The sequence below is a fragment of the Podarcis tiliguerta genome (genome assembly GCF_965153285.1).
Source record: "Podarcis tiliguerta genome assembly, chromosome: 14".
In the NCBI taxonomy this organism is placed as follows: Eukaryota; Metazoa; Chordata; class Lepidosauria; order Squamata; family Lacertidae; genus Podarcis; species Podarcis tiliguerta.
In genome coordinates this window covers 29,724,100-29,747,571 of record NC_139547.1, presented here as the reverse complement: position 1 = coordinate 29,747,571, position 23,472 = coordinate 29,724,100, and the positions used below count along the sequence as shown (strand labels likewise).

The window sequence follows — 23,472 nt, the reverse complement described above, 5'->3', positions numbered from 1 at the left end:
GTTTTATCCAAGTAAGTTTGACCCAGAGTAGAATGAATTGGGGTCTGTGCCCCGCAGGGAAGACATTGGTTGTGTGTCTTTGGAGGTCTAATTGCAGCCCTGTCCTTCTCAGGGAATTGGTGCAAGAGGAGGAAGAACAGTTGATGGAAGAAAGGAAAAAGAGGAAAGACGACAAGAAGAAGAAAGAAGCTGCTCAGAAAAAGGTGAGTCAGAGACTAAGGCACTTAGTGGGTTGTGATGGCTTTGAAATGGGCTTAGACAAATGCATGGAGGAGGAGGAGACTCTTGATGAACTCTTGATGACTACTAGTCATGATGGAACAGCAGGAGCATCTTATTGGCCACTGTGAGAAACAGGGGGCTTGACTGGACAGGAGCTCTTTGATCTGATCCAGCTTCAGGGCTCTTTTATGGGCCTAAAATGTATGTGTTTGTGAACCTCGCATTGCATGATTATCAGATGCTTTTAGCCTTTAATTCTGGGAGTTCTTTGCACATAGGGGGAGAAGCCTTCAACTTTAAAGGGATCTGACTACAGTTTTATAGGGAGGAGGGGAGACAACCTTGCTTCATATTTATGTTGAGAAAGGATGCATATGCTGATAATGCTCTATAAGCTGCCAGTTTGTGCCCAGTGTTGGGAAAGCAAGTCTCTGATAATCATTAATTGGGTTGTTGTTGTTGTTGTTGTTTTTCAGGCCGCTGAACAAAAAAACAAAGGTGAGTTATTTTATGGTTATTGGCTTGGCGTAACTTTGATATGACTCCTCTTTGTCTGGTGAAGAGCTTTGAATGTGCCTTCGGTGGTCTGGAGATTCTTCCATGAGAATTCCCATCATCCTGACCACTGGTCCTGTTAACTAGGGAAGATTGGAGTTGTAGTCCCAAAACATCTGGAGGGCCGAGTTTGGGGATGCCTGCCTTAACTCTTGTAATTCAAAGCCCTTTCCTAGTTGTTCAAGGATGGAGAGCAAAGTCCCTCTCTCCAGACCCAGTGGTCCTCCTTAGATACCAGATATTGCTGCACATTTTAAATGCCAGCATTTGTCTAAAAGCAGGAAATTTGGAACAACATCCAAGGATGTCCACCTGCTTGCACAATGGAAATCTGCTTGTGCAATTTCGCTTCTGGTTTCTTTGATTTTCCCCTCCTGCCCCCCCCCCCCCCAAATGCACTCACAAAATTGCTCTGGAGGGTCCCCAGAACTCCGGAGCAGATTTTTTGGGTGTGGTTGGAGCTTCAGGGGAGGAATGGAAGGAGAAGCCCCATTGCAAAGGCAAACCCCCTCTCTTGCTATGTTGGCTCCCACCTTTGGATGTTTTTTTGGGGGGGGGAGTTAAAAAACTGTATCCTGTACTTAAATTTCTCTCGTTAGGAGATATTTCCAAGATAGTACTGCAGATTGCACAAATACATTTGCTCTGCAAATCTTTTGTTAAGCAGATTGATTTTTTTGTGTCCCTTGATGTCTGGAGTCATCTAATGTTTTGTTTCAGATTGCATTAAGTGCAAAGCAGAGGAAAAGAGGGATTTGGGGGCAGTTATAAGACTTTAAAAAGGCTTCCTTTCTTTCGATTGAATTTTACTTTTCTCATGAGTGAAACTGGCTAAGAGTCCTTTTGGCATTATAAGGGTGCTCGGAGTAGTATCTTCCAAAATACTAGGCATCTTAGATCGATTAGGAAACAAAAGCTTCAGTGCACTCTAAACTTAGTATACTTAAGAACGGTGCATTTTGAATAATAGGCTAATTTGCTTCACTTAAGGGTGTCAGACCAGCTTGTAGTACACACGTGCCCATAGTGGATAAAAACTAATTAATTTTTTAAGAATTAAAGGTTCCTCTTTAATTTAAAAAAGCAATAATAACCTGGTTTAAGAGAAAAAGAAATCTGATCCCATATAAGTCACAGTCTTTTTGGTGGAATTACTTTAATAAGTGTGCATAGGATTCAGCTTGAGCCTGCAAGTAGGTGATCTTGCTTTGTCTACTTACATGTGTACAGATGAGTAAACAAAAGACTATTGTTTTCAAGTGGTTATAATTTTGCAGTGCAATGCTAATATGGGCAGTATTGCAACAAATTCTGGATTTTGCTTCTTGACTTGTAATTAAGGTCCTGCTTAATTACAGACTGCAGTGCTTTAAATATTATAGTGCCAATCAGTATGGATTTTGTTCAGGAAGTATGTATACATTTTGAAACTGGAAACCTGATTGAAGACTGCAATCCACAGGCAGGCACAGGAATGCTTTTGAGGGGAGGGGAGAGTTCTCTAGCTCTCAAATCCTGCTTTCAGGTTTCCCACGTGCATCTGGTTGGCCACTGTGAGAACAGGATGCTGGACTAGATGGGCCCATTTGGCCTGATCTAGTGGGCTCTTGATGTTCTTAGGGGATCTTGTACTGTCCCATAGCTAGGTCTGTGGCACTCACCCTACTTTCAGCAGACCCTCAATCGGCCTTTTAACATCTTCAGGAATGCTCTGACAATTACTTAAATTAGTCTTTCTTAAGGTTTAAATAAATCTACCCTACTGGAGCCTGGTGGCATGTTTCATTTGTTTGTTCCAATTGTGATGGATGAATCAGAATTGTAGAGTTGGAAGGGACCCCAAGGATCTTCTAGTTCAGGGGTCGGCAACCTAAGGCCCATGGGCCACAAGCGGCCCACGGGGGGTCGTTCTACCGGACCCCGAGCCGCCCACTCGGCGAGTCCCTGCGCGCTGCACTAAATCAGTGCAGCATGGCGCGGGGACTCACTTCCGCAGTGCCGGGAATTGCGCAGACGCCGGAAATCACGTCAGTGCAGATGCTGGAAATCGCGTGCATACATGCATGTTATCCACCCCACGGAGGGATTTCTGCTGGAGTGAACCAGCCCAGGCAAGGTAAACCTTGCTAATCCCTGCTCTACAACCTCCTGAGGGAGACGATTCCACTGTGGAGCAGCTCTTACTGTCAGAAAGTTTTTCCCCTGATGTTTAATTGGGATCTCCTTTCTTGTCATTTGAAGCCTTTGGTTCGAGTTATGTGACAGCCCTTGAGATATTTGAAGATGGCTATCGTATCTCCTCTCAGTAAACATACCCAGCTCCTTCGACCCTTCCCCATAAGGCTTGATTTCCAGACCCTTGATCATCTTGGTTGCCCTCCTGTGTGCACATTCCAGCTTTCTGGAATCTTCCTTAAATTAAAACTTTATTTCCTAAAAAGTAGTATAAAGTGCCCCTTTTCTTATTAAAACTAAAGTTAGTTTCCTTTCACATCAGAACTCCCAGAAAATCTTGCACGCTCTTAACTGTGCTTTGGTGAGCCATTGCTGTTTTATCTGTAAAAGGGCAGGTATTTCCTGTCAAAAGTCCCCACCTTGACTCATTTCCTGTTCCTTCTCATGGCTCTAGGGGAGTCAACTGTAGCTATCCATCCTCCCCAGGGGCCTCCATTGGAACTTTTGCATTTTGCATGTCTCATCTTGGTGATATGAAATCCACATGTGCCCTTTAGCACCCCCAGACTGGCAGCTCAGTGAGGCACTCAAAAGGAAAGTACGTTGCTATGTTTGTAAGTGACAGTGAAAGCAGAGAGGTCTAAATGCAGCCTGCTTTGTGCCAGAAAAAGGAGTGAAACCAACACTTGCAGGGTGGTTCTTCAGCTAGTGAAACTGTTTCCTGTCTGCACTGAAGATGTTAAAGCAACTGTAGTTTTGTTTTCATGAGAGTTCTACTCACTAACTAGCCCTGTAAAACTATACCCTTCCAGCAGTTAAGTGATGTTTATGCAGCACATTGGATGTGCTTCTTCTAATCTCTACTGTAGAGTTTTAAAAAAATATTAAAACAGGTTTTAAAAAATTAAGACAAGGCTTATGCATCTTGAAAACATGTTCTTTGCTCATTTTCCTTGCTATTAAGTTTTGAGGCAAGTCAAGGGCTGCACAACTGCTTTAAAGTTTCTGTTTATTGCTAAGAAATTTTCCAGGGAGAATTGGAAGTGGGAAATTGAATGGTTTTCTTATGAAAGTTAACTGAAGCCATCTTTGAGCATTCAAGTGTGTGAGCCTGGGTTGCATTGGAGACAAACAAGGCAATTAAAATCACTCATCTCTAGTAACTCATGGACATCCATTGGTAATTGAACATGAAGCTCACCCCTCAAGTCTGCCTTTCCTCCATCCTTCTTTTTTCCTTTGCTTTCTCCTTTCTGACTACCAACATTGAGTTCCTCCTGGTGCCTGTTTCTCCATGAGATTTGTCCAGGCCAAACTTGTCTTTTTCTCCAGAGATGCTCAAGCCAGCTGTTTATTCTGTTCCTGACCCCTCCGCTCTAAGCCACTGGGGTGCTTCATCATTCCCATCATCCCAGCGGTTCCATTGCCACTGGGGAAGGGGAGGGGTTTCTAGCAAGAGCAGAAGCCACTTAGTCTGTCATGTATATAAAGCATACAGTCAAACTTGGAACTCAAACATAATCCATTCCGGAAGACCATTCGACTTCAGAATTGTTCAGGTTCTGAGGCACGGCTTCCGATTGGTTGCAAGAGCTTCTTGCACTCAAGCGGAAGCCACGTCGGACGTTTGATTTCTGAGGAACATTCTGGGTTTTTGGCGTTTGGGAGCCAAAACATTCAAAAACGGAGCCGTTTGAGAATCGAGGTTTGACTGTATAGCTAATGCCTTTTTAAACCCCTTATGTAAGTTCTATGTTTTATAAGTGTTTTTGAGAACAAACAGTTGTGTGTTTTGTTGAATGAATATTTGTTGTTGTTTTTAGTGGTCTCCTAAAACAATTTACTAACATCTGCTCTTCCTTCCTCTTCTCTCCCCCTCCCCCGTCAAACATCTTGCTTTGGGCAAGTGCAGTGCCGGAACCTGCCAAGCCCAGTGTCAATCAGCTATTACCTGCCACCTCCACTGCCGGCACAACCACAGCACCCAGCAGTGTTGGTGGCAATAATAATGCCAAGAGGGCTTTGGTCAGCAGTCAGCAGCAGCAGCAGCAGCAGTTGTCGTCGTCCTTGCCTCGCTACCCACCTCGCGAAGTCCCTCCGCGGTTCCGGCACCAGGAGCAGAAGCAACTCTTGAAGCGAGGGCAGCCACTGCCGGGGATCGCTGCAACCCTGGGGGCGGCATCTAAACTGCTGAACGGCCAGTCCGAAGGGAGCCCAGTAACAAGCGAGCAGCCTGCAGTGGGTGGCGAAGGGCAGAGCAGCAGCAAAAAGCAAGCAGGTGAGAAGGCAGCAAAGACTTACAGGACCGTAAACTCTCTGGCTCATTTGGCAGGGGGGCTGCACGCTTTGGAGGAAGGCCCAACCCAGCTCTTTCCCATGCTCCTTAAGACCCATTTCGCCTCCATTTCTAAATGTCACAACTCTGCAGAAACCGGATGTTCTTTTCCTGTGCTTCATGCCTAGACTGCGGCTGCAGAACCTGCCAAGGCACAACACATGCTCTCTCTGCCCTCAGCTGTGTCACCTGCCTTTCCACACTTGGGGGGAGTGGAGCGGGCAGGAGGAATAATACACTTGCTGGCGTCAGTTCTTCCTTCACACTTTTTACCAGAGGATCGCTAGAGAGTTTCTCCACTTAAGAATATAGGACTGTTCTCAATGTAGTAGGAAGGTTGGTGCACCCATTGTGTGACTTAACATTTTGAAGAGGAGCATAATGGGGGCACATGCTTTCTATATGCCAGCAGTTTACTCTCAGAGTGATAAGAGGCTGGATGTTAAGAAGTCTGCACGGACAGCAAGCTGTTGCGGGCACTTGTCAGTTGATCAGAGTGACCAGAGAGGTGAATGAATCTGGAGCCCTGAGCAGGAATGAGTTGACCATTGCGAGACCACAGCAGACCAGAGAAGGCCATAATAGTCTAAGCAAGAGAGCTCCAGAGCTTGGCCAGAGTTCTTAACAAGAGGGAGGGGCCAAGATGAGCTCCATATCCAAGGCACTCTCCCACCATTCCACTAGCTGCACTTCAGGTACCAGTGGGATGTAGTGAGACACCCCTCCTGTAGATCTTAATGAGTGGGAAAAGGGGCGAGGCAAGTCATTTTAGGTATCAGGGCTCATTTCACATGTGGAATATATGGACATACCTGTGCCTGCCCTTTTGCTAAGAATACTGCAAGTACCTAAGCCATGTACTTCTGCAACATCTTGTGGTCCTTGTTTTCCAAAATTCTGGATAGTCTTCTTGCCTCTGTTTCTTTGCTCACTGTACTTGAGTGTTCTTTTTTGCTGTACCATTTCCAATGATGATGACAATGTCTTCTCCTCCTCCTCCTCCTCCTAGATCTGAACCACAGCACACTAGGATCCCATTATGAGAACTCTCAGTGGGGAACAGTCTCTTCCAGTGGTGACTCCAGCACAAACTGGGATAAAGTTATTGTAGACGGCTCAGACAAGGAGGCATGGCCCTCAATCACCGGCAGTGACGTGGAGCTGGCTTCAGAATGTACGGACACTGACTCTGCTTCTGCCTCGAGTTCTGGGTCGGAGAGGAACCTCATCGCCATGGCTTCAAGGGGCCCGGGCAGTGAAGTGAATGGCCTGCGGAACGGCGGCAGCGGCCACTGTCCTCAGGCCAAGTTTGGCAACAGTAGCAACAGCAATAACGTGGGCAACGGGAGCGTTGGCAGGTCGTGGGGCGTGTCCCTCGGCTCCCTCGTGAGCTCCTGCTCGCCGATGCCCGCCGATGCTCCTAACGGCATGTCGGAAAGTAGCAACAATAGAATGAACACTTGGAGCGCGCTCAACTCATCCAATGGAGGATTAAATCCCAGCACTTTGAATTCCAACGGCCACCGCAGTGCCTGGCCTGTCTTGGAGAACAATGGGCATGCCCTGAAAGGGCCCGGAGGAAGCGGTAGCTGCAGCACAGGTTTAGGTCAGATAGCGAACAATCAGAGTATGAACTCGTCCAGCCTTGGCGGCTCCTGGGCCAGCCTCCAGGAAAACTGTGATCCCCAAGCGAATGGTACAAGGAAGGCTTCGCGGAGTGGGCAGCCTCAGAGCCTTAACCCCGAAGTGAATGGACCAAATAATAATAACACTACTAACTTTATGACCTCTAGTTTACCAAACCCTGCTGGTTCGATGCAGGTGACTGAACCGGCAAGTAGTAATACAGGGCCTGGGGCCTGGTGCGTGAGTGCCAAGAGCAGTCGGCCTCAGCCCCAGGCCTCCTCTCCAGTAATAAGCAGCACTTCCGTTTCTCACCTGAGCAATGGTGAAGCAAAAAATGGTGGAACTCCCAGTACTCTGTGGGGCACCTACAGCCCCGCTTACTCCGGAGACACCTGCTCAAACAGCCAAGCCAATAGCGACACTGTGAATGCAAACCTAATGCAGCCTGGGCTCAGCGGGACCAGCAGCACTAACTTTGAAATCAATGGGGAGAAAGGAGCAGGGGCGTGGGAGGCGGCAGGCGGGGGGGCCAGCACCCAGAATGTGGTGTGGGGGGGTGGGATTGGAATGGGCTCTGGAGGAGGAGGCAGCGGCCGGAGGGGTCCAGCCCAAAGCACCACCTTAGCCGACGGAGAGTGGAACAAACTTCCAAGCAACCCTCACGCCTCCAAGGGCGGCAGCGGGAACAGTAAGAAGTTTACAAACATGCGGAAATCATCCGAGGAGGAGAGTGCCGCAGTCGACATCCAGAGTTTTGCAACAATTCAGAATGTGGAGCAGAACGGCGGGTGGACGAAAAGCAGTATTGCGGATAGCGACGGCAGTACAGAGAGCCCCGAGGAAAGATCCGCCACGGAAGGGGCGAACCGCGAAAGGAGGAAAGCTGACCAGCACGCGTTGCTCCAGAGCATAGTGAACAGGACAGATCTGGACCCCCGGGTCCTTTCCAATTCCGGTTGGGGACAGACTCCAATCAAACAAAACACTGCCTGGGACACAGAGGTTTCTTCAAGAGGGGAGAAGAAGACTGACAATGGGACAGAGGCCTGGGGGGGCTGCGTGGCTCAAGCCTGCGGCTCAGGGGGCCTCACGGAGAGGTCCAGCCTGCATGGCAACAACGCTCCATCCAGCCAGGGTTGGGGCGATCCAAAGTCTGCTACAAGGTGGGGGGACTCCAAAGTCTCCGGCACCCAGGGGGGGTGGGAAGAGGGCTCTGCTTCCACTGCACAGGCCAAGGGCAATCAATCATGGGGGAGCGGCAAAGAGGACAGGTGCTCATCATCGCAGTGGAGCGACCCAGACAAGCTCAAGCAGGGGTGGGGAGATGGGCAGAAGGCAAGCCCCGGGTGGGCAGCCCCAGCTGTCGACGGCTGGGGGGAGAACCTGAGAAGCAATCATTGGGGCGAGGTGAAGAAATCCAGTTCCGGCAGCAGCGACAGCGACAAGTCGACCTCTGGCTGGAAAGAGCCGGGCAAGTCCGGCACTGCGCACTGGGGGGGAGGCGGCGGCGGCAACAACAACGCCAAGCCAACGAGCTGCACGGGATGGGAAGAGTCTGCCAAGCCAAGCCAAAGCCAGGGATGGGGAGAATCTCCTAAGCCAAGCCGCTCCCAGAGCTGGGGGGGAGAGGCACCCTCCAAGCGCCCTCCTTCCCCAGACTGGAGCAAGCAACAAGAGGTGGGCTGCTGGGGGGCACCGTCTGCGGCAAGCAAGCCGCCGGCCGCAGGATGGCTGGGAGGACCAATGCCGTCCGCAACCAAGGAAGAGGAGCCCACCGGGTGGGAGGAGCCATCCCCCGAGTCCATTCGCCGCAAAATGGAGATTGACGATGGAACTTCTGCTTGGGGCGACCCGAGCAAGTACAACTACAAGAATGTGAACATGTGGAACAAGAACACACTGAACAGTGGCAGCGGCTGTTCAGACCAGCAGGCACAGGGGCTGCAGCAAGGGCTTTCTTCAAGCGCCGTGAGCAGCATGGAGACTGGTGGCGGCAGTGGCAGCAGCTCTGGTAAGGCTCCATTTTCCATGATCTGCCTGACTGAGACAACCCTCAGGCGCTACTTGGGGCGGGGGGGAGGCTACTGGAGTGTCTCTTGAAAAGCATTGTTGTTTGTTTCGCTCCAAAAAGCTAGTGGGAAGTCAAGCATATACCATCGCTTCCAGGTGTGGTTTGTCTGGAGAGAAACAAACCATCTTCCCATGTTCAGGTATCAGAAGTCAGACACCAGCTCATTTCCTGGTGGAGCAACAGGAACAGGGCAGAAGCAGAGCAAGCACTGTATTAGCTGCATTGCACAAGCATGCTGCTCATTTGCGTTTAACCATTGTTTGTTTTTAAGCTATGGTTTAAAGTTGGGTGTAAACCATGGTTTATAAAATTGTGTAGAGAAGTAGCCAGAAAATCATTCAGTAGTACATCTTAGCCTTTTCAAATCAATGAAAACTCACAGTTGTTGAAAGGTCCTGGGAGATTTGCAGGAGGTTGACTGATTTTTGTGTCTTGCCTTTCAAACAATACAAAGATACCACCACCCTTCAGCTGCCTTCTTGTCAATTCCTACTTGTATTTTGTTTTAATTGCAAGGAGCAAAATAAGAATTTATATCCTTGCCTGTGAATATTTTTGGGGGACGAACAAGTGCCAGACATGGCATTTTTCTTGGTTATTGATCAACAGGCATTAATCATTAACATAGCAAATGGGGCAACCCAGTCAGATGGGCAGGGTATTATTATTATTATTATTATTATTATTATTATACTATCACCATCTTTGAAGATCAGTTTGCATTGGTGGTAGGATAATGTGAGCTTTCCATTTGGTTATAAAACAGCTTCCCTCACAATGGAACTGAAATTATTACTAAAAAACTTCACTAAATTTTCCAAAAGTTAGCCTAGCCATGTGTTGCCTGGCTTTGGGACCAGCTAATAATGTGAATCTCTTTTGAAAGGTTGGGGAGAGCCTCTTCCTGCTCCTGTTACTGTAGACAATGGCACATCAGCTTGGGGCAAGCCTGTTGATGCTGGTACGAGCTGGGGAGAATCGGTCGGTGATGCTATGAGTGCCGGTGGCTGGGGGAACTCATCTGCTGGGCAGCAGGCTCCTCATAAACCTGGTACGTGCTTTTCTAGGTGGGCTGGAAGTGGGGAACTGCACTAGGGAAGTTGCTAGCTGTCGAGGTCTGGGGGGATGCGGGGAACCAAGGGTGCATTTGTTTGGAGAGCTGAATTAAGAAGGGAGGCCCTACGACTTGGGTCTGGGAGATCTGCGTTCAGATCCCTCCTTTGTCATTGACTGCTGTTAGCTTGACTCTTGTTCTTTTTAAAATGTGAATAACAGCTCCCCAAGTGATAGTGCTGCATAGTGGCTATAGTGAGGGCGGGGGGGGCGTGTTGTATTTGATTAGTAAAGAGTGATTTATTTATTTTGAATCACAATTAGGACCTAAGTCTATGCAAGTTCCAGATGGCTGGTGTGGGGGCGACATGCCTTTGCCAGGAGGCCATCAGTCGAACTGGGAGGAAGAGGATGACGTTGAGATTGGGATGTGGAACAGCAACTCTGCCCAAGATGCCAACGCCTCTCTACACTGGCCACCATACCCTAAAAAGATGCCTTCTAAGGTAACCGAGTTTAGCTGCAGAGCAAGACAGAGAAAAGCTCCCTCTACCTCTTAAACTACCTGAAGCCTGTGCCCCATTAAAGTCCTATGTAGGTGTTGATCAGTAGCCATATATCTAATAATGAAGTTTCTATGCTGTTTGTGTTTGGTTGTAGGGAACAATGAAAAATGGAAACAAGCAAGACGAAACGTGGATCAATCCATTTGTGAAACAGTTTGTGAATCTCGGCTTCCATGTAAGTCCTGAAGTGGGGTGTGTGTGGCAGGGCAAAGACTCATCCCATGGCAATTCATTCTTTTTCCAGCCCCACTTAATATTACTTGCTTTTTTCACGTTTTGCTAAGATGCATTCTGTAATCTTCTGCCTGCTTGCCTGCCTTCCCTCCCTCATGAAAAACAGAAGGGGTAGCCTGGAGTATACCAGTAAGCAGAGGCTGACTGTAATTAAGCTCCTCTTGGTTATTCCTTTAGAGAGAGTCACCAGAAGAAATGATGCAGAGCAATAAGATGGATGTATCTGGAGGTAAGTGCAGGCGTGGGGTTGTGGTGGGATGAATGAAAGGTGACTCAAGATAGAAGGGGGGTGCAGAGTATCTCAGTGATAAGAGCACGGGCTTGGCATGCAGAAGGCTCCAGGTTCAATCTCCAATGGCAGCATCTTTTGGTAGGGCTGGGAAGGACTAGCCTCTACCAGTCCATTTAGATGGGCCAGTGATCTGTCTCAGTATAAAGACAACTTCCTAGGTTCCTATTTATTTGTGGTCTTTTAAAAATGGTGTTCATTTCTAGTCCAAATGGCTCAGGCCTTGTTAAAAAATCAGCAATCCCAGTTATAACTTGCGCCTAAAGCAAATGAAGTTGAGCGTATTGTTGTCAAAAAAAGACTCCGTTTCACCTGCGTTGTCTTTGCAGGAATTTCCTGTGCAAGGTTTGGACTGCTATTTTCATCCTGGCTGGGGTTGATGGGAGTTGCAGTCCGAAACAGCTGAAGGGTGTCAGGTTGGGGAATGTTGCTTTAGGACAGGGGCGCCCAAACTTTTTTCAAAGAGGGCCAGATTTGATGAAGTGAACATGCATGATCGACCGGCAGGTCAGACTTTGGACATGCCTGCTTTAGGAGAACTTCTTGTGCCCGTGGAGTTTAAGCAAGAGGCAGTGTTAGTCTTTTCTGTCGAGATCCACTGTTCAGAGCAGCTGTGTGAAGATGCTTTCCCATCTCCCCTTAGGGATCTTGCCTGACAAACGGATGGAGATGGACAAGCACAGCCTGAATGCTGGAGAGTACAGCCGGGTGATAGGAAAAGGCCCAGGCGCCCGTCCTCAGATTTCCAAAGAGTCTTCCGTGGATCGAAATCCTTACTTTGATAAGGTGAGAGAGCCTGTCTCCTCCCAAAGGACAGTAAAAAAAACAATTGCTGCTGTACGCAATAAAATGATTGCTCCTGTATTAAAAAAAAAATGCTGTGTTACTGAAGAGTTGCATTGTGCTCCTCCATGTCTACTCCAAAGTAAGTCCTTCTTAATTCAGTGGGGCTTCCTCCCAGATAAATCGGATTCGGATTGCAGCTGTAGTGTGCTTCTGCTTAACCCTTAATTTTAATTCTAGGCTGCCCATCTCCAGATGAGTGAGTGGGAGACTGACTCTGGTGCCTCTAGAACCCAGAGCAGGGGAAGATTCTGAGGAACGCTGATGTGTTTTCACTGAAAATAGTTTGCAGGGGTGGGGGACTAAGTTCAGTGCATAAAATGAACCCTCCACCAGGAGCATCTAATGCTGTTGCTTTTGCTATGAGTCATAGGTCCTTAAGAGAAGAGTCTGCACGCCTGTTTTCTCAATCAGGGTGGGCATCTCAGGAAAGCATTTTCACTGCTGTTGTGCTTAATGTTTGGTTTAGTGAATTGCTTTGAGTTCACCTTCCTCCAACAACGTGACTCATAAATATTATCATTAGATATTCCACAAACTCATCCTTTTGGCTCAGGATTGCTGCTAGCGCAACAGGACTCCCCCTGCTTTGTGTCTGCCAAATGGGCTTGGGAGGGATGGGGAAAACCCTGCAATAGATTGCGGGGGGGGGGGGGGTGTTCCATTGCACTAGCAGCCATCCTTTCACTGATGGGACCCTGACTTCATCCTACGCTGAATACAACACACTATTATTTTAGCAATAATTTTAAAGTTCTTATTTTTGGTAAACTGCTTAGAGGTTTTCTTACAAATCGAACAGTACATAAAATAAAAGAGTATCTGTCATCTGCTTAGAGAACCATCTGGCTCTGGACTGCAGTGGCACTAACCTCCTCTCTCCTGTTTTCTGACTTTTTCTCCCCACCCCGTTGATGCTGGACTTGTCTGCCTCTTCCTGTCCGTCTATCCGTCCTGCTGCTTGGCTTGCTGTCCAACCCTTGCTCCTTCAACTTGTCTGCCCAACCAGGATGGCCTTGTTGTAGCAGACGATTCCCAGAACATGCAGTTTATGTCCAATCAGAACGTGAAGTTTCCCCCTTCAAACAGTGCACTACCTAACCAGGCCCTTGGCTCCCTAACAGGGCTGGGTATGCAAAACTTGAATTCTGTTAGACAGGTAAGGCTGTGAGCATCCTCTTAACATGATGTTTCCACAAAGCCATTGCGTACTTCCGCAGATTTTAGCATGCTGTCTCATCCCCCTTGATTTACAGACATTTAGAGAAGATGAATGGCAGCTTAAACCTTTTGGTCCTCTTCCAGTTATCACACACATGGTTTTAAAAAACCTGCAACCCTCTAGATCAGTGTTTCCCAAACTTAGAATAATCATGTGCCCCTTTTTGCAAGTTTAGTCTTACCGGCAAACCCCTTCTGGGGCAAAGTTAATTTGTGGGTATTTTTCATAATAATATTTTATCTCGACTAGAGCAAATTCTTTTGGGTACCATTAGAAACCCTTTCGCTTACCACACTTTGGGAAACACTGCTCTAGATACGTATTTCTCGTAGCCTCTCCAGATCAAATATCTTTCAGGCAGGAGAATCTTCTGTCATCCTCTAGATTAGGTTTCCCAGATTCGTCCTTGGTGCCATACAAAGTATGTGGGGGCTGCTGTTGTGCTTGCTGGCTTCCCTCCCCCAGGGTTAAGTCATCTGCACGGTGTTGTAAAAACAGCCATTGTCTGAGAGCACCTTCCTTCCTTTTCATTTGCCTCATTACACCATCTCCTCTTTACATGTGCCTGTTACTCTCCTCTGCTTCTCATTCGTAGTTTCTTTTTAACTTCTCAACCCTCCAAGCGCTGTCCGCGTATTTGCAATAGCATATGGAAAACTGAAGGCAGCACAGATTCATAGATTCATAGGTACCCCAAGGGTCATCTAGTCCAACTCCCTACAGTGCAGGAACCAGACCCTTAGGTGGACAGGGCTTGTGTTTACAGCCCCATCTGAGGGCAGTGTGTGCCTATTTTTGCAAGCACAGGCTTAGCCTTTGTGTTCTGCTGCTTGTTGGCATGTTCACTTTAGTCCAGAAAGGGTGGTTGGGGCGAGAAGAGAAGCAGTTGTGCCACTGCAGTATGTCTTGGGGGCTCCCTTCTTCCCTCAGGGCATCCCCCTCATTAACCAAGGATCCTGTTACTGGTGAAGGACTTAGTGGGTTCCCAGTGTCTCCTTCGGTGGCAGATAGATATATCATACTGACTGGAGCTCCATTGTGGTGCTGTAGCTTGAACTATAGGTTTAAGACAGTGTTTCCTAAACTCGGGTCTCCAGCAGTTTTCAAACTACAATTCCCATCATCTCTGACCACTGGTCTTGCCAGCTAGGAATGATGGGATTTGTAGTCCAAAAAAGCAACAACTGGAGACCCGTGTTTGGGAAACACTGGTCTTAATACATGGAAAAGCCTGATTCATATTTCCCCTGAGCTTTGAAAGATCACTAGCTGGCTTAGGCAAATCCCAATCCCTTCACTTGAACCTACATCCCACTTCCATCATGAGGACAGTGCGTATGTGCCCACACACCTAGGCAGTGCTTTTTTTCTGGGGACGCAGCAGTACACATACCCTTAAACATTTTGTGAATCTAAGATTGGCCTCATTGAGGGGCAGTATTTCAATATGAGTAGGAAAATGAGAGGACCCCTAAACATTTTTTTTAGGAAAAAAAGCACTGCACTAGGCATACTTCCCTCAGCTCCTTGCAGGAGTGCTGGGATGCAGGCATTCTTTTTTGCTTCCAGGCAAAAGAGTTTCAGGGTCTACTAAGAGTCAAGGATATAAGAATGTCAAAAGAGCTCTGCAGCAGGTGGAGCCTCACAGTGGCCAACCAGATGCCCCAGTGGGAGGAAGCCCACAAAGTAGCTCACTGTAGAATTCAGAGGGAGATGGAAACTTGGTCTTACTCTCTGGTTTCAGGGTGATGCTTGTTTGCTTCAACGTACATCTCAGCTCCAAGCTCACCTTCTTAGAAATGCCGCCTTCCTACCAAAACAGCACTAGGCTGGACAGTTGTCCCTTTCCCTACATGTTCTGAATGCAACGCTTAAGGGCAATGCAAGAAGCAGCTTCAGTAGCTGGCAGACCATAATTTCTGTCACTCCTGACCTAAGCTGCCACTTTATGATTATGTGCTCCTGTCTTTGGAGAGGGTGGGAACAGCTGCTCAGCCCTCTTTTTACGTTCTCTCTGCAGAATGGCAACCCCAGTATGTTTGGAAATCTAGCAGCACAGCCCCGGAGTATGCAGCCGTCTCCAGCACAGCCTCTTAACTCATCTCAGCCTAATCCACGTGCTCAAGTGCCTCCTCCATTGCTCTCCCCTCAGGTGAGGCTTGTGAAAGAGAAGTTGGGTGGATGGGTGTGCTAGTTTTGTAAAGACATTCCTCTCTTCAAAAATGATGGCTGCCAGGCTTGGTCCCAATAGCACCTGCCCTGGTACAAGCAAACACAAGTCACATTCTCCACCTCCCACCTCTCCTCTTCTCCCTTCCACATCCCATTAAGAGACTCCCCACCCCCAAGTTTTAAAAGAGCTAAGTAAAGGGCCTCCAAGCCAAGCAAGGCTGCCAGTATCTCTTGGTGCAGTTCTTCCTGCTTGTGGTGAGAAGGTGTTGGTTGCTTGTCTCCCTCCCTATTTCCTGGCCAACTTTCAACCTTCATGTCATTGTCAAGCTTTTCTCCGCTTTGTAGGTTCCAGTATCCTTGCTGAAGTATGCACCAAACAACGGGGGCCTGAATCCACTCTTCGGCCCGCAACAGGTAGCCATGTTGAACCAACTCTCCCAGCTCAACCAGCTTTCCCAGATCTCCCAGTTACAAGTAAGTGAGACACTTCCTCCCCCAACTTTGCTTAGAAAGTGCTCATCCTCCTTGACTCTGCCCTGACTTCTTCCTGCCTTTTTGCAGCGATTGCTGGCCCAGCAGAGGAAAGTGCCGAGCCAGAGAAACATGTCCTCTACTGGGGGTGGCGGCCGCCAGGAGCAGCAGCAGCAGGTAGGGTTTGGGGAAACTTTTTGTTTTCTCTTTCATTTTTAATATTGGTTCTGCCTTCTCTTGACCTGAATTGATCGGGAAAGATCAGGTTGAATTGGGTCTTTCTCCGCTGACCCATACATTATCCCCTTCTTCACAAATCTCTTGATGCCGGTTGAGGGCTGTTTGCCTGAGAACTGGAATATTTCACGGGAACAGTGGACAGCCCTTTGCAAAAGCCAGGGTGCACTTAGCAACGCACCTTGGCAAAATAGGTGAATCATCTGTTGTGGAAGAACTAGCTCACTTCTTAATCTTAATCTCAGGGTTGTGGGTTCGAGCCGCACATTGGGCAAAATATTCCTGCACTGCAGGAGGACCCCAGAGTGGCTGGGGAAACCCAGCCAGATGGGCAGGGTATAAATAATGAAATTATTATCATCATCAACATCAACATCATTATCCCAACTCCACGATTCTATGATTATCCTATTTTCCTTCCTGCTGCCTTCATGCATGGTCAAAGGAGCGTCTCTTTTTTTCTCTCTCTCTCTCTCTCTCTGCTGGATAAAATTATTCTAAATGTTGTTCTAATCGGACCACTTTATTTCAAAGTACAAGTTCAAGTTCACCGCCTATGTTTTGCAGCCCAGATCAAGGACTCGCTTTGTTTAAATATTGTACGTTAACAGTGACCATTTTGCAGGTTGAAAAGAAGATAGGTTTTATTTGCAAATAACAAAGTTATTTTCACATCCATTGCCAGCAACACATAGACAACATTATTTAATATTGCATCCATATTGCGGATTCAAGTCATGTTGGTTGTGTGTGTTTTCTGAATTATCTCTGCTGCTCTGTTTGACTATTATAAGAATGATTATTACGGCCTTTTTTGCTGGATGCTAAGCCAATTCCACCTTTGTGCACAGGTTGTAAGGGCAGAAAGTCTGTAGAACATATGACCCACTAGACTGAATTAGAAGTTTAGGATGCTGCTTTAGACAGAGTCAGGCCATCCAGCTCAATACTGTGTACAACACTGACTGGCAGTAATGGCTCTCCAGGATTTCAAACGGGGGGATCTACCTGGGCGTTGAACCTGGGACCTTCTGCACACACTGAGCAGCTCAGTTCCTGATAACACCAAGGTTGCAGGTTCGATCCTTGCATATTCATGCATTGCAGGGGGTTGGACTAGACGGTCCTGAGGTCCCTTCAAGCTCTAAAATTCCATGATTCTATAGCTGCCGGCTATATATGCCGTGGCTTCTGTTTCACAGCTACAGTGGAGCCACTTCCTAGTTGTGCAGGCCTCAGACAGGACATCTGTCTCAAATCCATTTCCCCCCTCTCTCTCTGCTTGAAGAGTCGCGCTCTCAATATGCAGCAACAGATGATGCAACAGTCTTGTCAGCTGGATCCAAACCTACTCATGAAGCAGCAGCAGCAACAACAACAGCAGCTGCTCCCATCCCAACAGCAGCTCCATCATTCTGCCATGAAGTGTTTCGTGGAGAACGTTGCGCCCCACACCAACCCAGAGCTGCAGAAAGGGCAGTCACAAATCAATGCATTCAGCAACTTTCCCATAGGTGAGTGTCCTCTCCATATCGTCTTATGGCTAATCTGCATCAGGTGATCAAGGCTGTGAGCTGGGTCAGTGCTTGGTCTTAGCCTCTCTCAAAAGAGAGCCAGTGGCTGCCTGGCTAAGCCTCTTGTCTCTGATTCTGCAGCCAGCAATAACAATCCTGCTAGTCAGTTACCTAGCTTTCTTTTGGTGCCTGACTTCACCAGATTAAAGACATAATCCTCAATCCTCAATGGAAATCCTCAATGGAGGTCCCCATTTAGGATCCTCAAAGGAAACAGGATTCCCAGTTGCAAGTGAATGTATAATTTAACAGGTTTCCCATTCAGTTCCATTCAATCAGCTGCTTTGATCTGCAGAATTCAGTGTTTTAGTGTGGCAGCACCTACACTGTGGAACTCCATGCCTCTTGACATCAGGCCAGCGCCTGCTAGAAACATTTTTATTTAGACAAGCCTACCCCAAGGTTTACGTTGATGTGAGCTTTAATCCGTATTTAGCCTATGGTTATTTTAACTTGTTTCAAAGTCTAAAATTTATTGTTAATTCCTTCTTATTGATAAATGTTATGAATTGAATAAATAAAATTGTTTCCTCCCCAGATTCAGTTTGAATTCCACTCTTCAGTTTGAGGCTTAATTACTAGAGCCTTCTGAAAAGTGTCCCATCTTGCTGTTTAAGAGCTGCTGCTTCTGTTTTGCTGAGGGACAGTCTCCCAGCTCAAAAAATCACAATGCCTCTTTTGGGACCTGAGTACAGCAGCAGCACTCTTCTCGCTTGTGGTTCTGAGCAGCTGGTATTCATAGTGAATCCTGTCTCTTGACGCTGCCATAAAACTTAGGGAACAAGCTGTACTACCAAAATGATTAAGGTTTTAAATGATAATTTTAGGTTATATTTTAGTGATCAAGATTGAATATATTTTTTTAACTGCCGCTATATCTGAATTGTCTCTGTCATACCCAGTTGCAATTCAATGTATTACTGTTGTGTTTTATGATTTTCCGAAGTGAGCCGGAACTGGTCTGTGACGATAATAATAAATTCTGCCTCTTGACAGTGAAGGTAGCAGAGGCCTGTTTTATTCAGACTGCTATGCTTAGCTGAACTGGAGTCCAGGGAGTGTGACCCAATTTCTTTGATGCAGGATTGAACTCAAACTTGAATGTAAATATGGACTTGGGCAGTATTAAGGAGCCACAGTCCCGGCTGAGAAAATGGATGACTGTGGACAGTATTTCTGCTAACACATCGTTGGATCAAAATGCCAGCAAAAACGGTGAGTGGAATGCAAGGGAGGGGGAGCAAAGAGGCCCCAAACACTGTCTTCCAAGTGCAAAGAGGTCCTCCTGAAGATGGGTGCTGCAGAGAGAAGGGGTGTAATTTGTGGGTGTTCATTGTGAAAGGTGGCAATAAAGCTTTCGTACCATACACCTTTTATTCCGACTAAAGCAGGCATCCTCAACCTTGGCCCTCCAGATGTTTTTGGCCTACAACTCCCATGATTCCTAGCTAGCGGGACCAGTGGTCAGGGATGATGGGAATTGTAGTCTCAAAACATCTGGAGGGCCAAGTTTGTGGAAGCCTGGACTAAAGGATGCAAATCTGTACAATACATAAAAGGTTGCATATTTTGGATGCTTTTTTCTGAAATTAAGAGTTGATGTAGTGCTCAAAACTTTTTTTTCCTTCAAAAATCCTTTGAGGTTTATGCAAAATGTGACGAGAGTGGCAAAAGGAGAGAGGAGTGGGCTGCGAGTAGGCAGGGGAAATGGACTTGGGGCCACATGGGGGCAAAATGTCATGTAGGATGTCAAAGCTGCCTCCCTAGAATCTCTGCCTCCCGAGGGCCTTCTGGCGGTTCCCTCACTGCAAGAAGTGAGGTTACAAGGAACCAGGCAGAGGGCCTTCTCAGTAGTGGCACCTGCCCTGTGGAATGTCCTCCCATCAGATGTCAAGGAAATAAACAACTATCTGACTTTTAGAAGACATCTGAAGGCAGTCCTGTTTAGGGAAGTTTTTAATATTTGATCTTTTCTGTTTTTTTAATATCCTGTTGGAAGCCACCCCCCGAGTGGCTGGGGAAACCCAGCCAAATGGGTGGGGTATATATTATTATTATTATTATTATTATTATTATTATGGTTTCCCCAGCCACTCTGGGCGGCTCCTTGCATGGTTATTTTCTCAGAGAGGCCCTTGCATGGTTTGAAGCATTATCCCACAGTCGCACTGGGGTGTATTGTTTTGGTTGCCAAAGAAAGCCGATGGTCTTGGGAATTTGCAGCAGTTGCCTGCCAGATTCTGCCCATGCAGGCACATCTCATTCGCCTTGGCTGCCAGCCATAGCTAATTTAGAGGAGAATGAAGGCCTTACCCTGGACCAGGATGACACCTGGGTGCAAGTGGGTATGTGACCTGCTACACCTTGGCAGGAACTGGAGAAGTACTTCTGACTTAAGTCAGAATGATGTTCTGAGCTGTGGGTGTAAAGGAAGGGGTTAATCTTGTGGTTGCTGTTGGCAGCTCAGTGGCCAAACTGATCAGCCGTCTCCTCTCTTCCAGGTGCTATTTCAAGTGGCTTTAGGTTGGAGGAAACTCCCTTTGTTCCCTACGACTTCATGAACAGCAGTAACTCACCAGCCAGCCCTCCTGGATCAATTGGGGACGGCTGGCCACGTGCCAAATCGCCTAACGGTTCTAGCAGTGTCAATTGGCCACCAGGTGGGTGACTTGCACAAGTCTGTTCCCCCAATATTTGCGGCTTGGGGCACAGGAAACCAAGTTCTTCCCTTCTTGGGCGGGGGAAGATGGTGGAAGCAACTGGTTGAAGGGGGACTTGAGAAGTCTTTGGGGATGGGTAGAGGAGTTCATCCACATTCCTTCTCTGGCTGTGCCAATAAATTGTGGACCCGAGAGGCAGCTGGAAATAATAGTTTTGTGCTAGGAAGTTCCACAAGTTAAGTCTGTGATGGGGAGGAAGAGGACATGCATGTGATCTTGCAGCTGTGAAGGGGACTACAAAGGTGCTCCTAAGGGGACGCATTTCTCTCCAAACTTTGAAAGAACTCGGGGGAAAACCCAAATCTTTTTCTGAGAATTATCGGAGAAGGATCAGTCCCGTTGTGAGTTGAAGTGGGTCCCCCATCCCTGCCCTTCCCCTGCAGTCTGAAATAACAGCCTCGCCCCACTGGCCCTCAGCATTCACTCGGAGGCTGAATTGGGCCCAATAGTTCTCCCATGGAATAAGCTCAGTCTCCCGATACTTTTTTCAAAATGCTAGAATTTCGTCCTGGTGAGCCGTGGAAAGGTTATCCAAACATCGACCCTGAAACTGACCCGTACATCACTCCCGGCAGCGTCACAAACAATCTGTCGATTAACACTGTGCGGGAGGCCGACCACCTCAGGGACAGGAACAGCGGTATGTATCTGGGAGCAGAGGCTGGTCACTTGAGAATTCTGCACAAAAAGAGCCCCTTCAGTGGTCCAAAGGTTGTGCCAGTTTGTATTTTTCTGAGCTTTTTGTTGTTATGCCTGATTTAAGTGGCTTGGTCTTTGGCAAGTCTCTAGAGGAAGGAAAGCCTGCAGATCTTGAGACTCTTGCTGAGTCCTTCTCCATACCCAGCACAAGGAGCTGGCCAGGTCTTGCCTGACCTGACCTGAGCAAGAAGGGTCCCCCCAGCCCATCTCAAAGATTCTTGATGCTCTCCACCTAGGAGACATTCTGGAAAGCCCAGGTGTGAGGCAATCGGGTCCACTTGGATTTTGCACGTCCTCCATTCTGCTGCAGTTGGGCGAAGCAAGCCTTGCATGCTGCTTCTGCAGAACTGCAGCCATGGTGGAACTCACTATCCAGTGTGCATCTTGGCAAGAGTGGGAGAAGAGGGCCGGAACACCATCGCCTTGGGGTTCTCCCTCCCCCCTGCCTTGAGTAACTTGCAGCCAGCCACGGCTTGATCCCTGAGTTGAGGTCTGTTGGTCTGAGCAGTGCTGGAGGGAAGAAAGGGTTCCTGTGGGCAGGAGAGAACTGAGCTGTGCCTGGGTGACCAGAGCTGCACCCACCTCGCTGGGCTCTGCGTTCCAGTTTGCAGCAGAGTTCAGCCCTGGAACCTGCATTTCAATGCTGCGGCACATGTGAAGAAACAAGGGTGCCTGTCTCTCCCTTGCTGCTGGTGACCTCCAGGGGAGTGATGAGCTGTTGACTTTTTCCTGGTAGGGTCATCCTCATCTCTGAACACCACGCTGCCTTCAACTAGTGCCTGGTCATCCATTCGTGCCTCCAACTACAATGTTCCCCTCAGCAGTACAGCACAAAGCACTTCTTCTTCAGGTGAGGTTGGGTGCGTCCTCGTCTCGGATCCCGCCATGAACTCCTGCTTCTCCACCCAGCCCTTATCTGCCCAGAGTCCTGTTTTGCCCGGATCAACCCACAGGGAAGATTGGGGAGGGACACCAGGAACAGCTCTCCTTTTCCATTCCTATTTTTTTTCACATGCCTCTGGTTTCCTTTCCTCCCAGCCAGAAACAGTGACTCCAAATCGACGTGGTCTCCTGCTTCCATTAACAACACCTCTCTGGCTCACGAGCTGTGGAAGGTTCCTTTGCCACCCAAGAGCATCACTGCTCCCTCGCGCCCACCGCCAGGACTGACCGGGCAGAAGCTGCCTCTGTCCTCGTGGGAGAACTCTGCGCGGCTCGGGGGCAGCTGGAGCAATTCCGATGCCAGATATACCCCTGGTGAGGGTCTGGGTTGCCTTTGGCCAGGCTGGCTTTTTGCCTGAAGGAGTGAGAAAGAGAGGAGGGTGGGGTCTGCCGAAGGAGAAAGGACACCTTTCCTTGCTTTCGGTTCTTGAGGCTGCGGGAGAGCTGCCTTGTCGCAGGTGGTAGCATTGCCTGTCAGAAGGGCAACCCAAGGTGGTGGTGAGGGATCATGGGCCATCAAGCAGGAGCTGAAACGGGGCCTGAAGTTCAGACCCTCCCTGCACTCTGTCCTCTCTCAAATCTCCCTGCTTCTTCTAGCAGCATCTCCAGCTCCAGCCTTCTGAACTAACTGGTAGCTGGGAACATGGCAGCCTGAAGGCTTGACCAACAAGCTCTGTACCACAGTTATCCTTCTGTTGCAAAGTCACTGTTGCTTTAGAGTGGCTGGTTTGATTCCCACACACGCCTCATTCGCTATGGGGTCAAATCTGGCCCTTTTGTGGGTGGGGCAGAGGACCTTAAAAAAAACCCCTGGCTTTCCCATGTGGGGCCTGCAGGCACCTTTTTCCACAACGGCAGTGCCATTTTTCTCTTGCTTCCGGCAGGTTCAAGCTGGGGTGAGAGCAGCTCAGGGAGAATAACCAACTGTCTTGTCCTGAAGAACCTCACACCTCAGGTGAGTGAGGGCACAGCTTGGCCTTGTGCCAGGAGCCTGCAGGGAGGTTTGGGCCCTGTTCCCCTTGCCCTGAGGTCTCAGGCAGGTAGAGACACTGAGTGATTGTGTGTGCCTCTCTCTCTCTTCCCCCCACCCCATGCCCTATCCAGATTGATGGCTCCACCCTGCGGACACTGTGCATGCAGCACGGGCCGCTGATCACATTCCACCTGAACCTGCCCCACGGCAATGCATTGGTCCGCTACAGTTCAAAAGAAGAGGTGGTGAAGGCACAAAAATCTCTCCACATGTAAGTACGGCTGGGAGCCTGGGAGGAAGAGGGGGGTGCTTTTCTGTCCTCCTGCATTTAGGGGGGGGGCGCGGTGTGCAGAAGGCAAGGATTGGGGCCTCAGGGGAAGCCAAGAGCAGCAGCGTCTAGCTGGCACACCTCCGTGTAAGCGGGTGGTCCCTTCTGATGCCCCTCACTGGGCAGACGTTTCCCATAAGAAATGTTGGTCCTTAAGATCGACTC

At 48.3% G+C, this 23,472-nt stretch overlaps 2 protein-coding genes across 3 annotated transcripts in view; one reads left to right on the top strand and one right to left on the bottom strand.

Moving 5' to 3' along the window:
* ERN2 (endoplasmic reticulum to nucleus signaling 2) overlaps window positions 1-23,472 on the bottom strand; it is a 269,302-nt gene that overhangs the window by 141,101 nt on the left and 104,729 nt on the right. The gene's annotated exons all lie outside the window — the stretch shown is intronic.
* TNRC6A (trinucleotide repeat containing adaptor 6A) overlaps window positions 1-23,472 on the top strand; it is a 38,018-nt gene that overhangs the window by 11,570 nt on the left and 2,976 nt on the right. Inside the window, exons 3-23 of one of the 2 annotated variants that reach the window (XM_083413943.1) lie at window positions 113-203; window positions 699-720; window positions 4,865-5,230; window positions 6,297-8,924; window positions 9,871-10,035; window positions 10,362-10,543; window positions 10,698-10,778; window positions 11,015-11,066; window positions 11,770-11,912; window positions 12,979-13,128; window positions 15,212-15,343; window positions 15,709-15,837; window positions 15,925-16,011; window positions 17,360-17,585; window positions 18,729-18,860; window positions 20,147-20,305; window positions 20,865-21,005; window positions 21,801-21,914; window positions 22,103-22,321; window positions 22,891-22,961; window positions 23,111-23,250. In XM_083413943.1, coding sequence (XP_083270069.1) covers window positions 113-203; window positions 699-720; window positions 4,865-5,230; window positions 6,297-8,924; window positions 9,871-10,035; window positions 10,362-10,543; window positions 10,698-10,778; window positions 11,015-11,066; window positions 11,770-11,912; window positions 12,979-13,128; window positions 15,212-15,343; window positions 15,709-15,837; window positions 15,925-16,011; window positions 17,360-17,585; window positions 18,729-18,860; window positions 20,147-20,305; window positions 20,865-21,005; window positions 21,801-21,914; window positions 22,103-22,321; window positions 22,891-22,961; window positions 23,111-23,250 — 5,430 coding nt within the window. The remainder of the gene's footprint in view (window positions 1-112; window positions 204-698; window positions 721-4,864; window positions 5,231-6,296; window positions 8,925-9,870; window positions 10,036-10,361; window positions 10,544-10,697; window positions 10,779-11,014; window positions 11,067-11,769; window positions 11,913-12,978; window positions 13,129-15,211; window positions 15,344-15,708; window positions 15,838-15,924; window positions 16,012-17,359; window positions 17,586-18,728; window positions 18,861-20,146; window positions 20,306-20,864; window positions 21,006-21,800; window positions 21,915-22,102; window positions 22,322-22,890; window positions 22,962-23,110; window positions 23,251-23,472) is intronic. The other variant, XM_083413944.1, reaches the window with a different exon arrangement.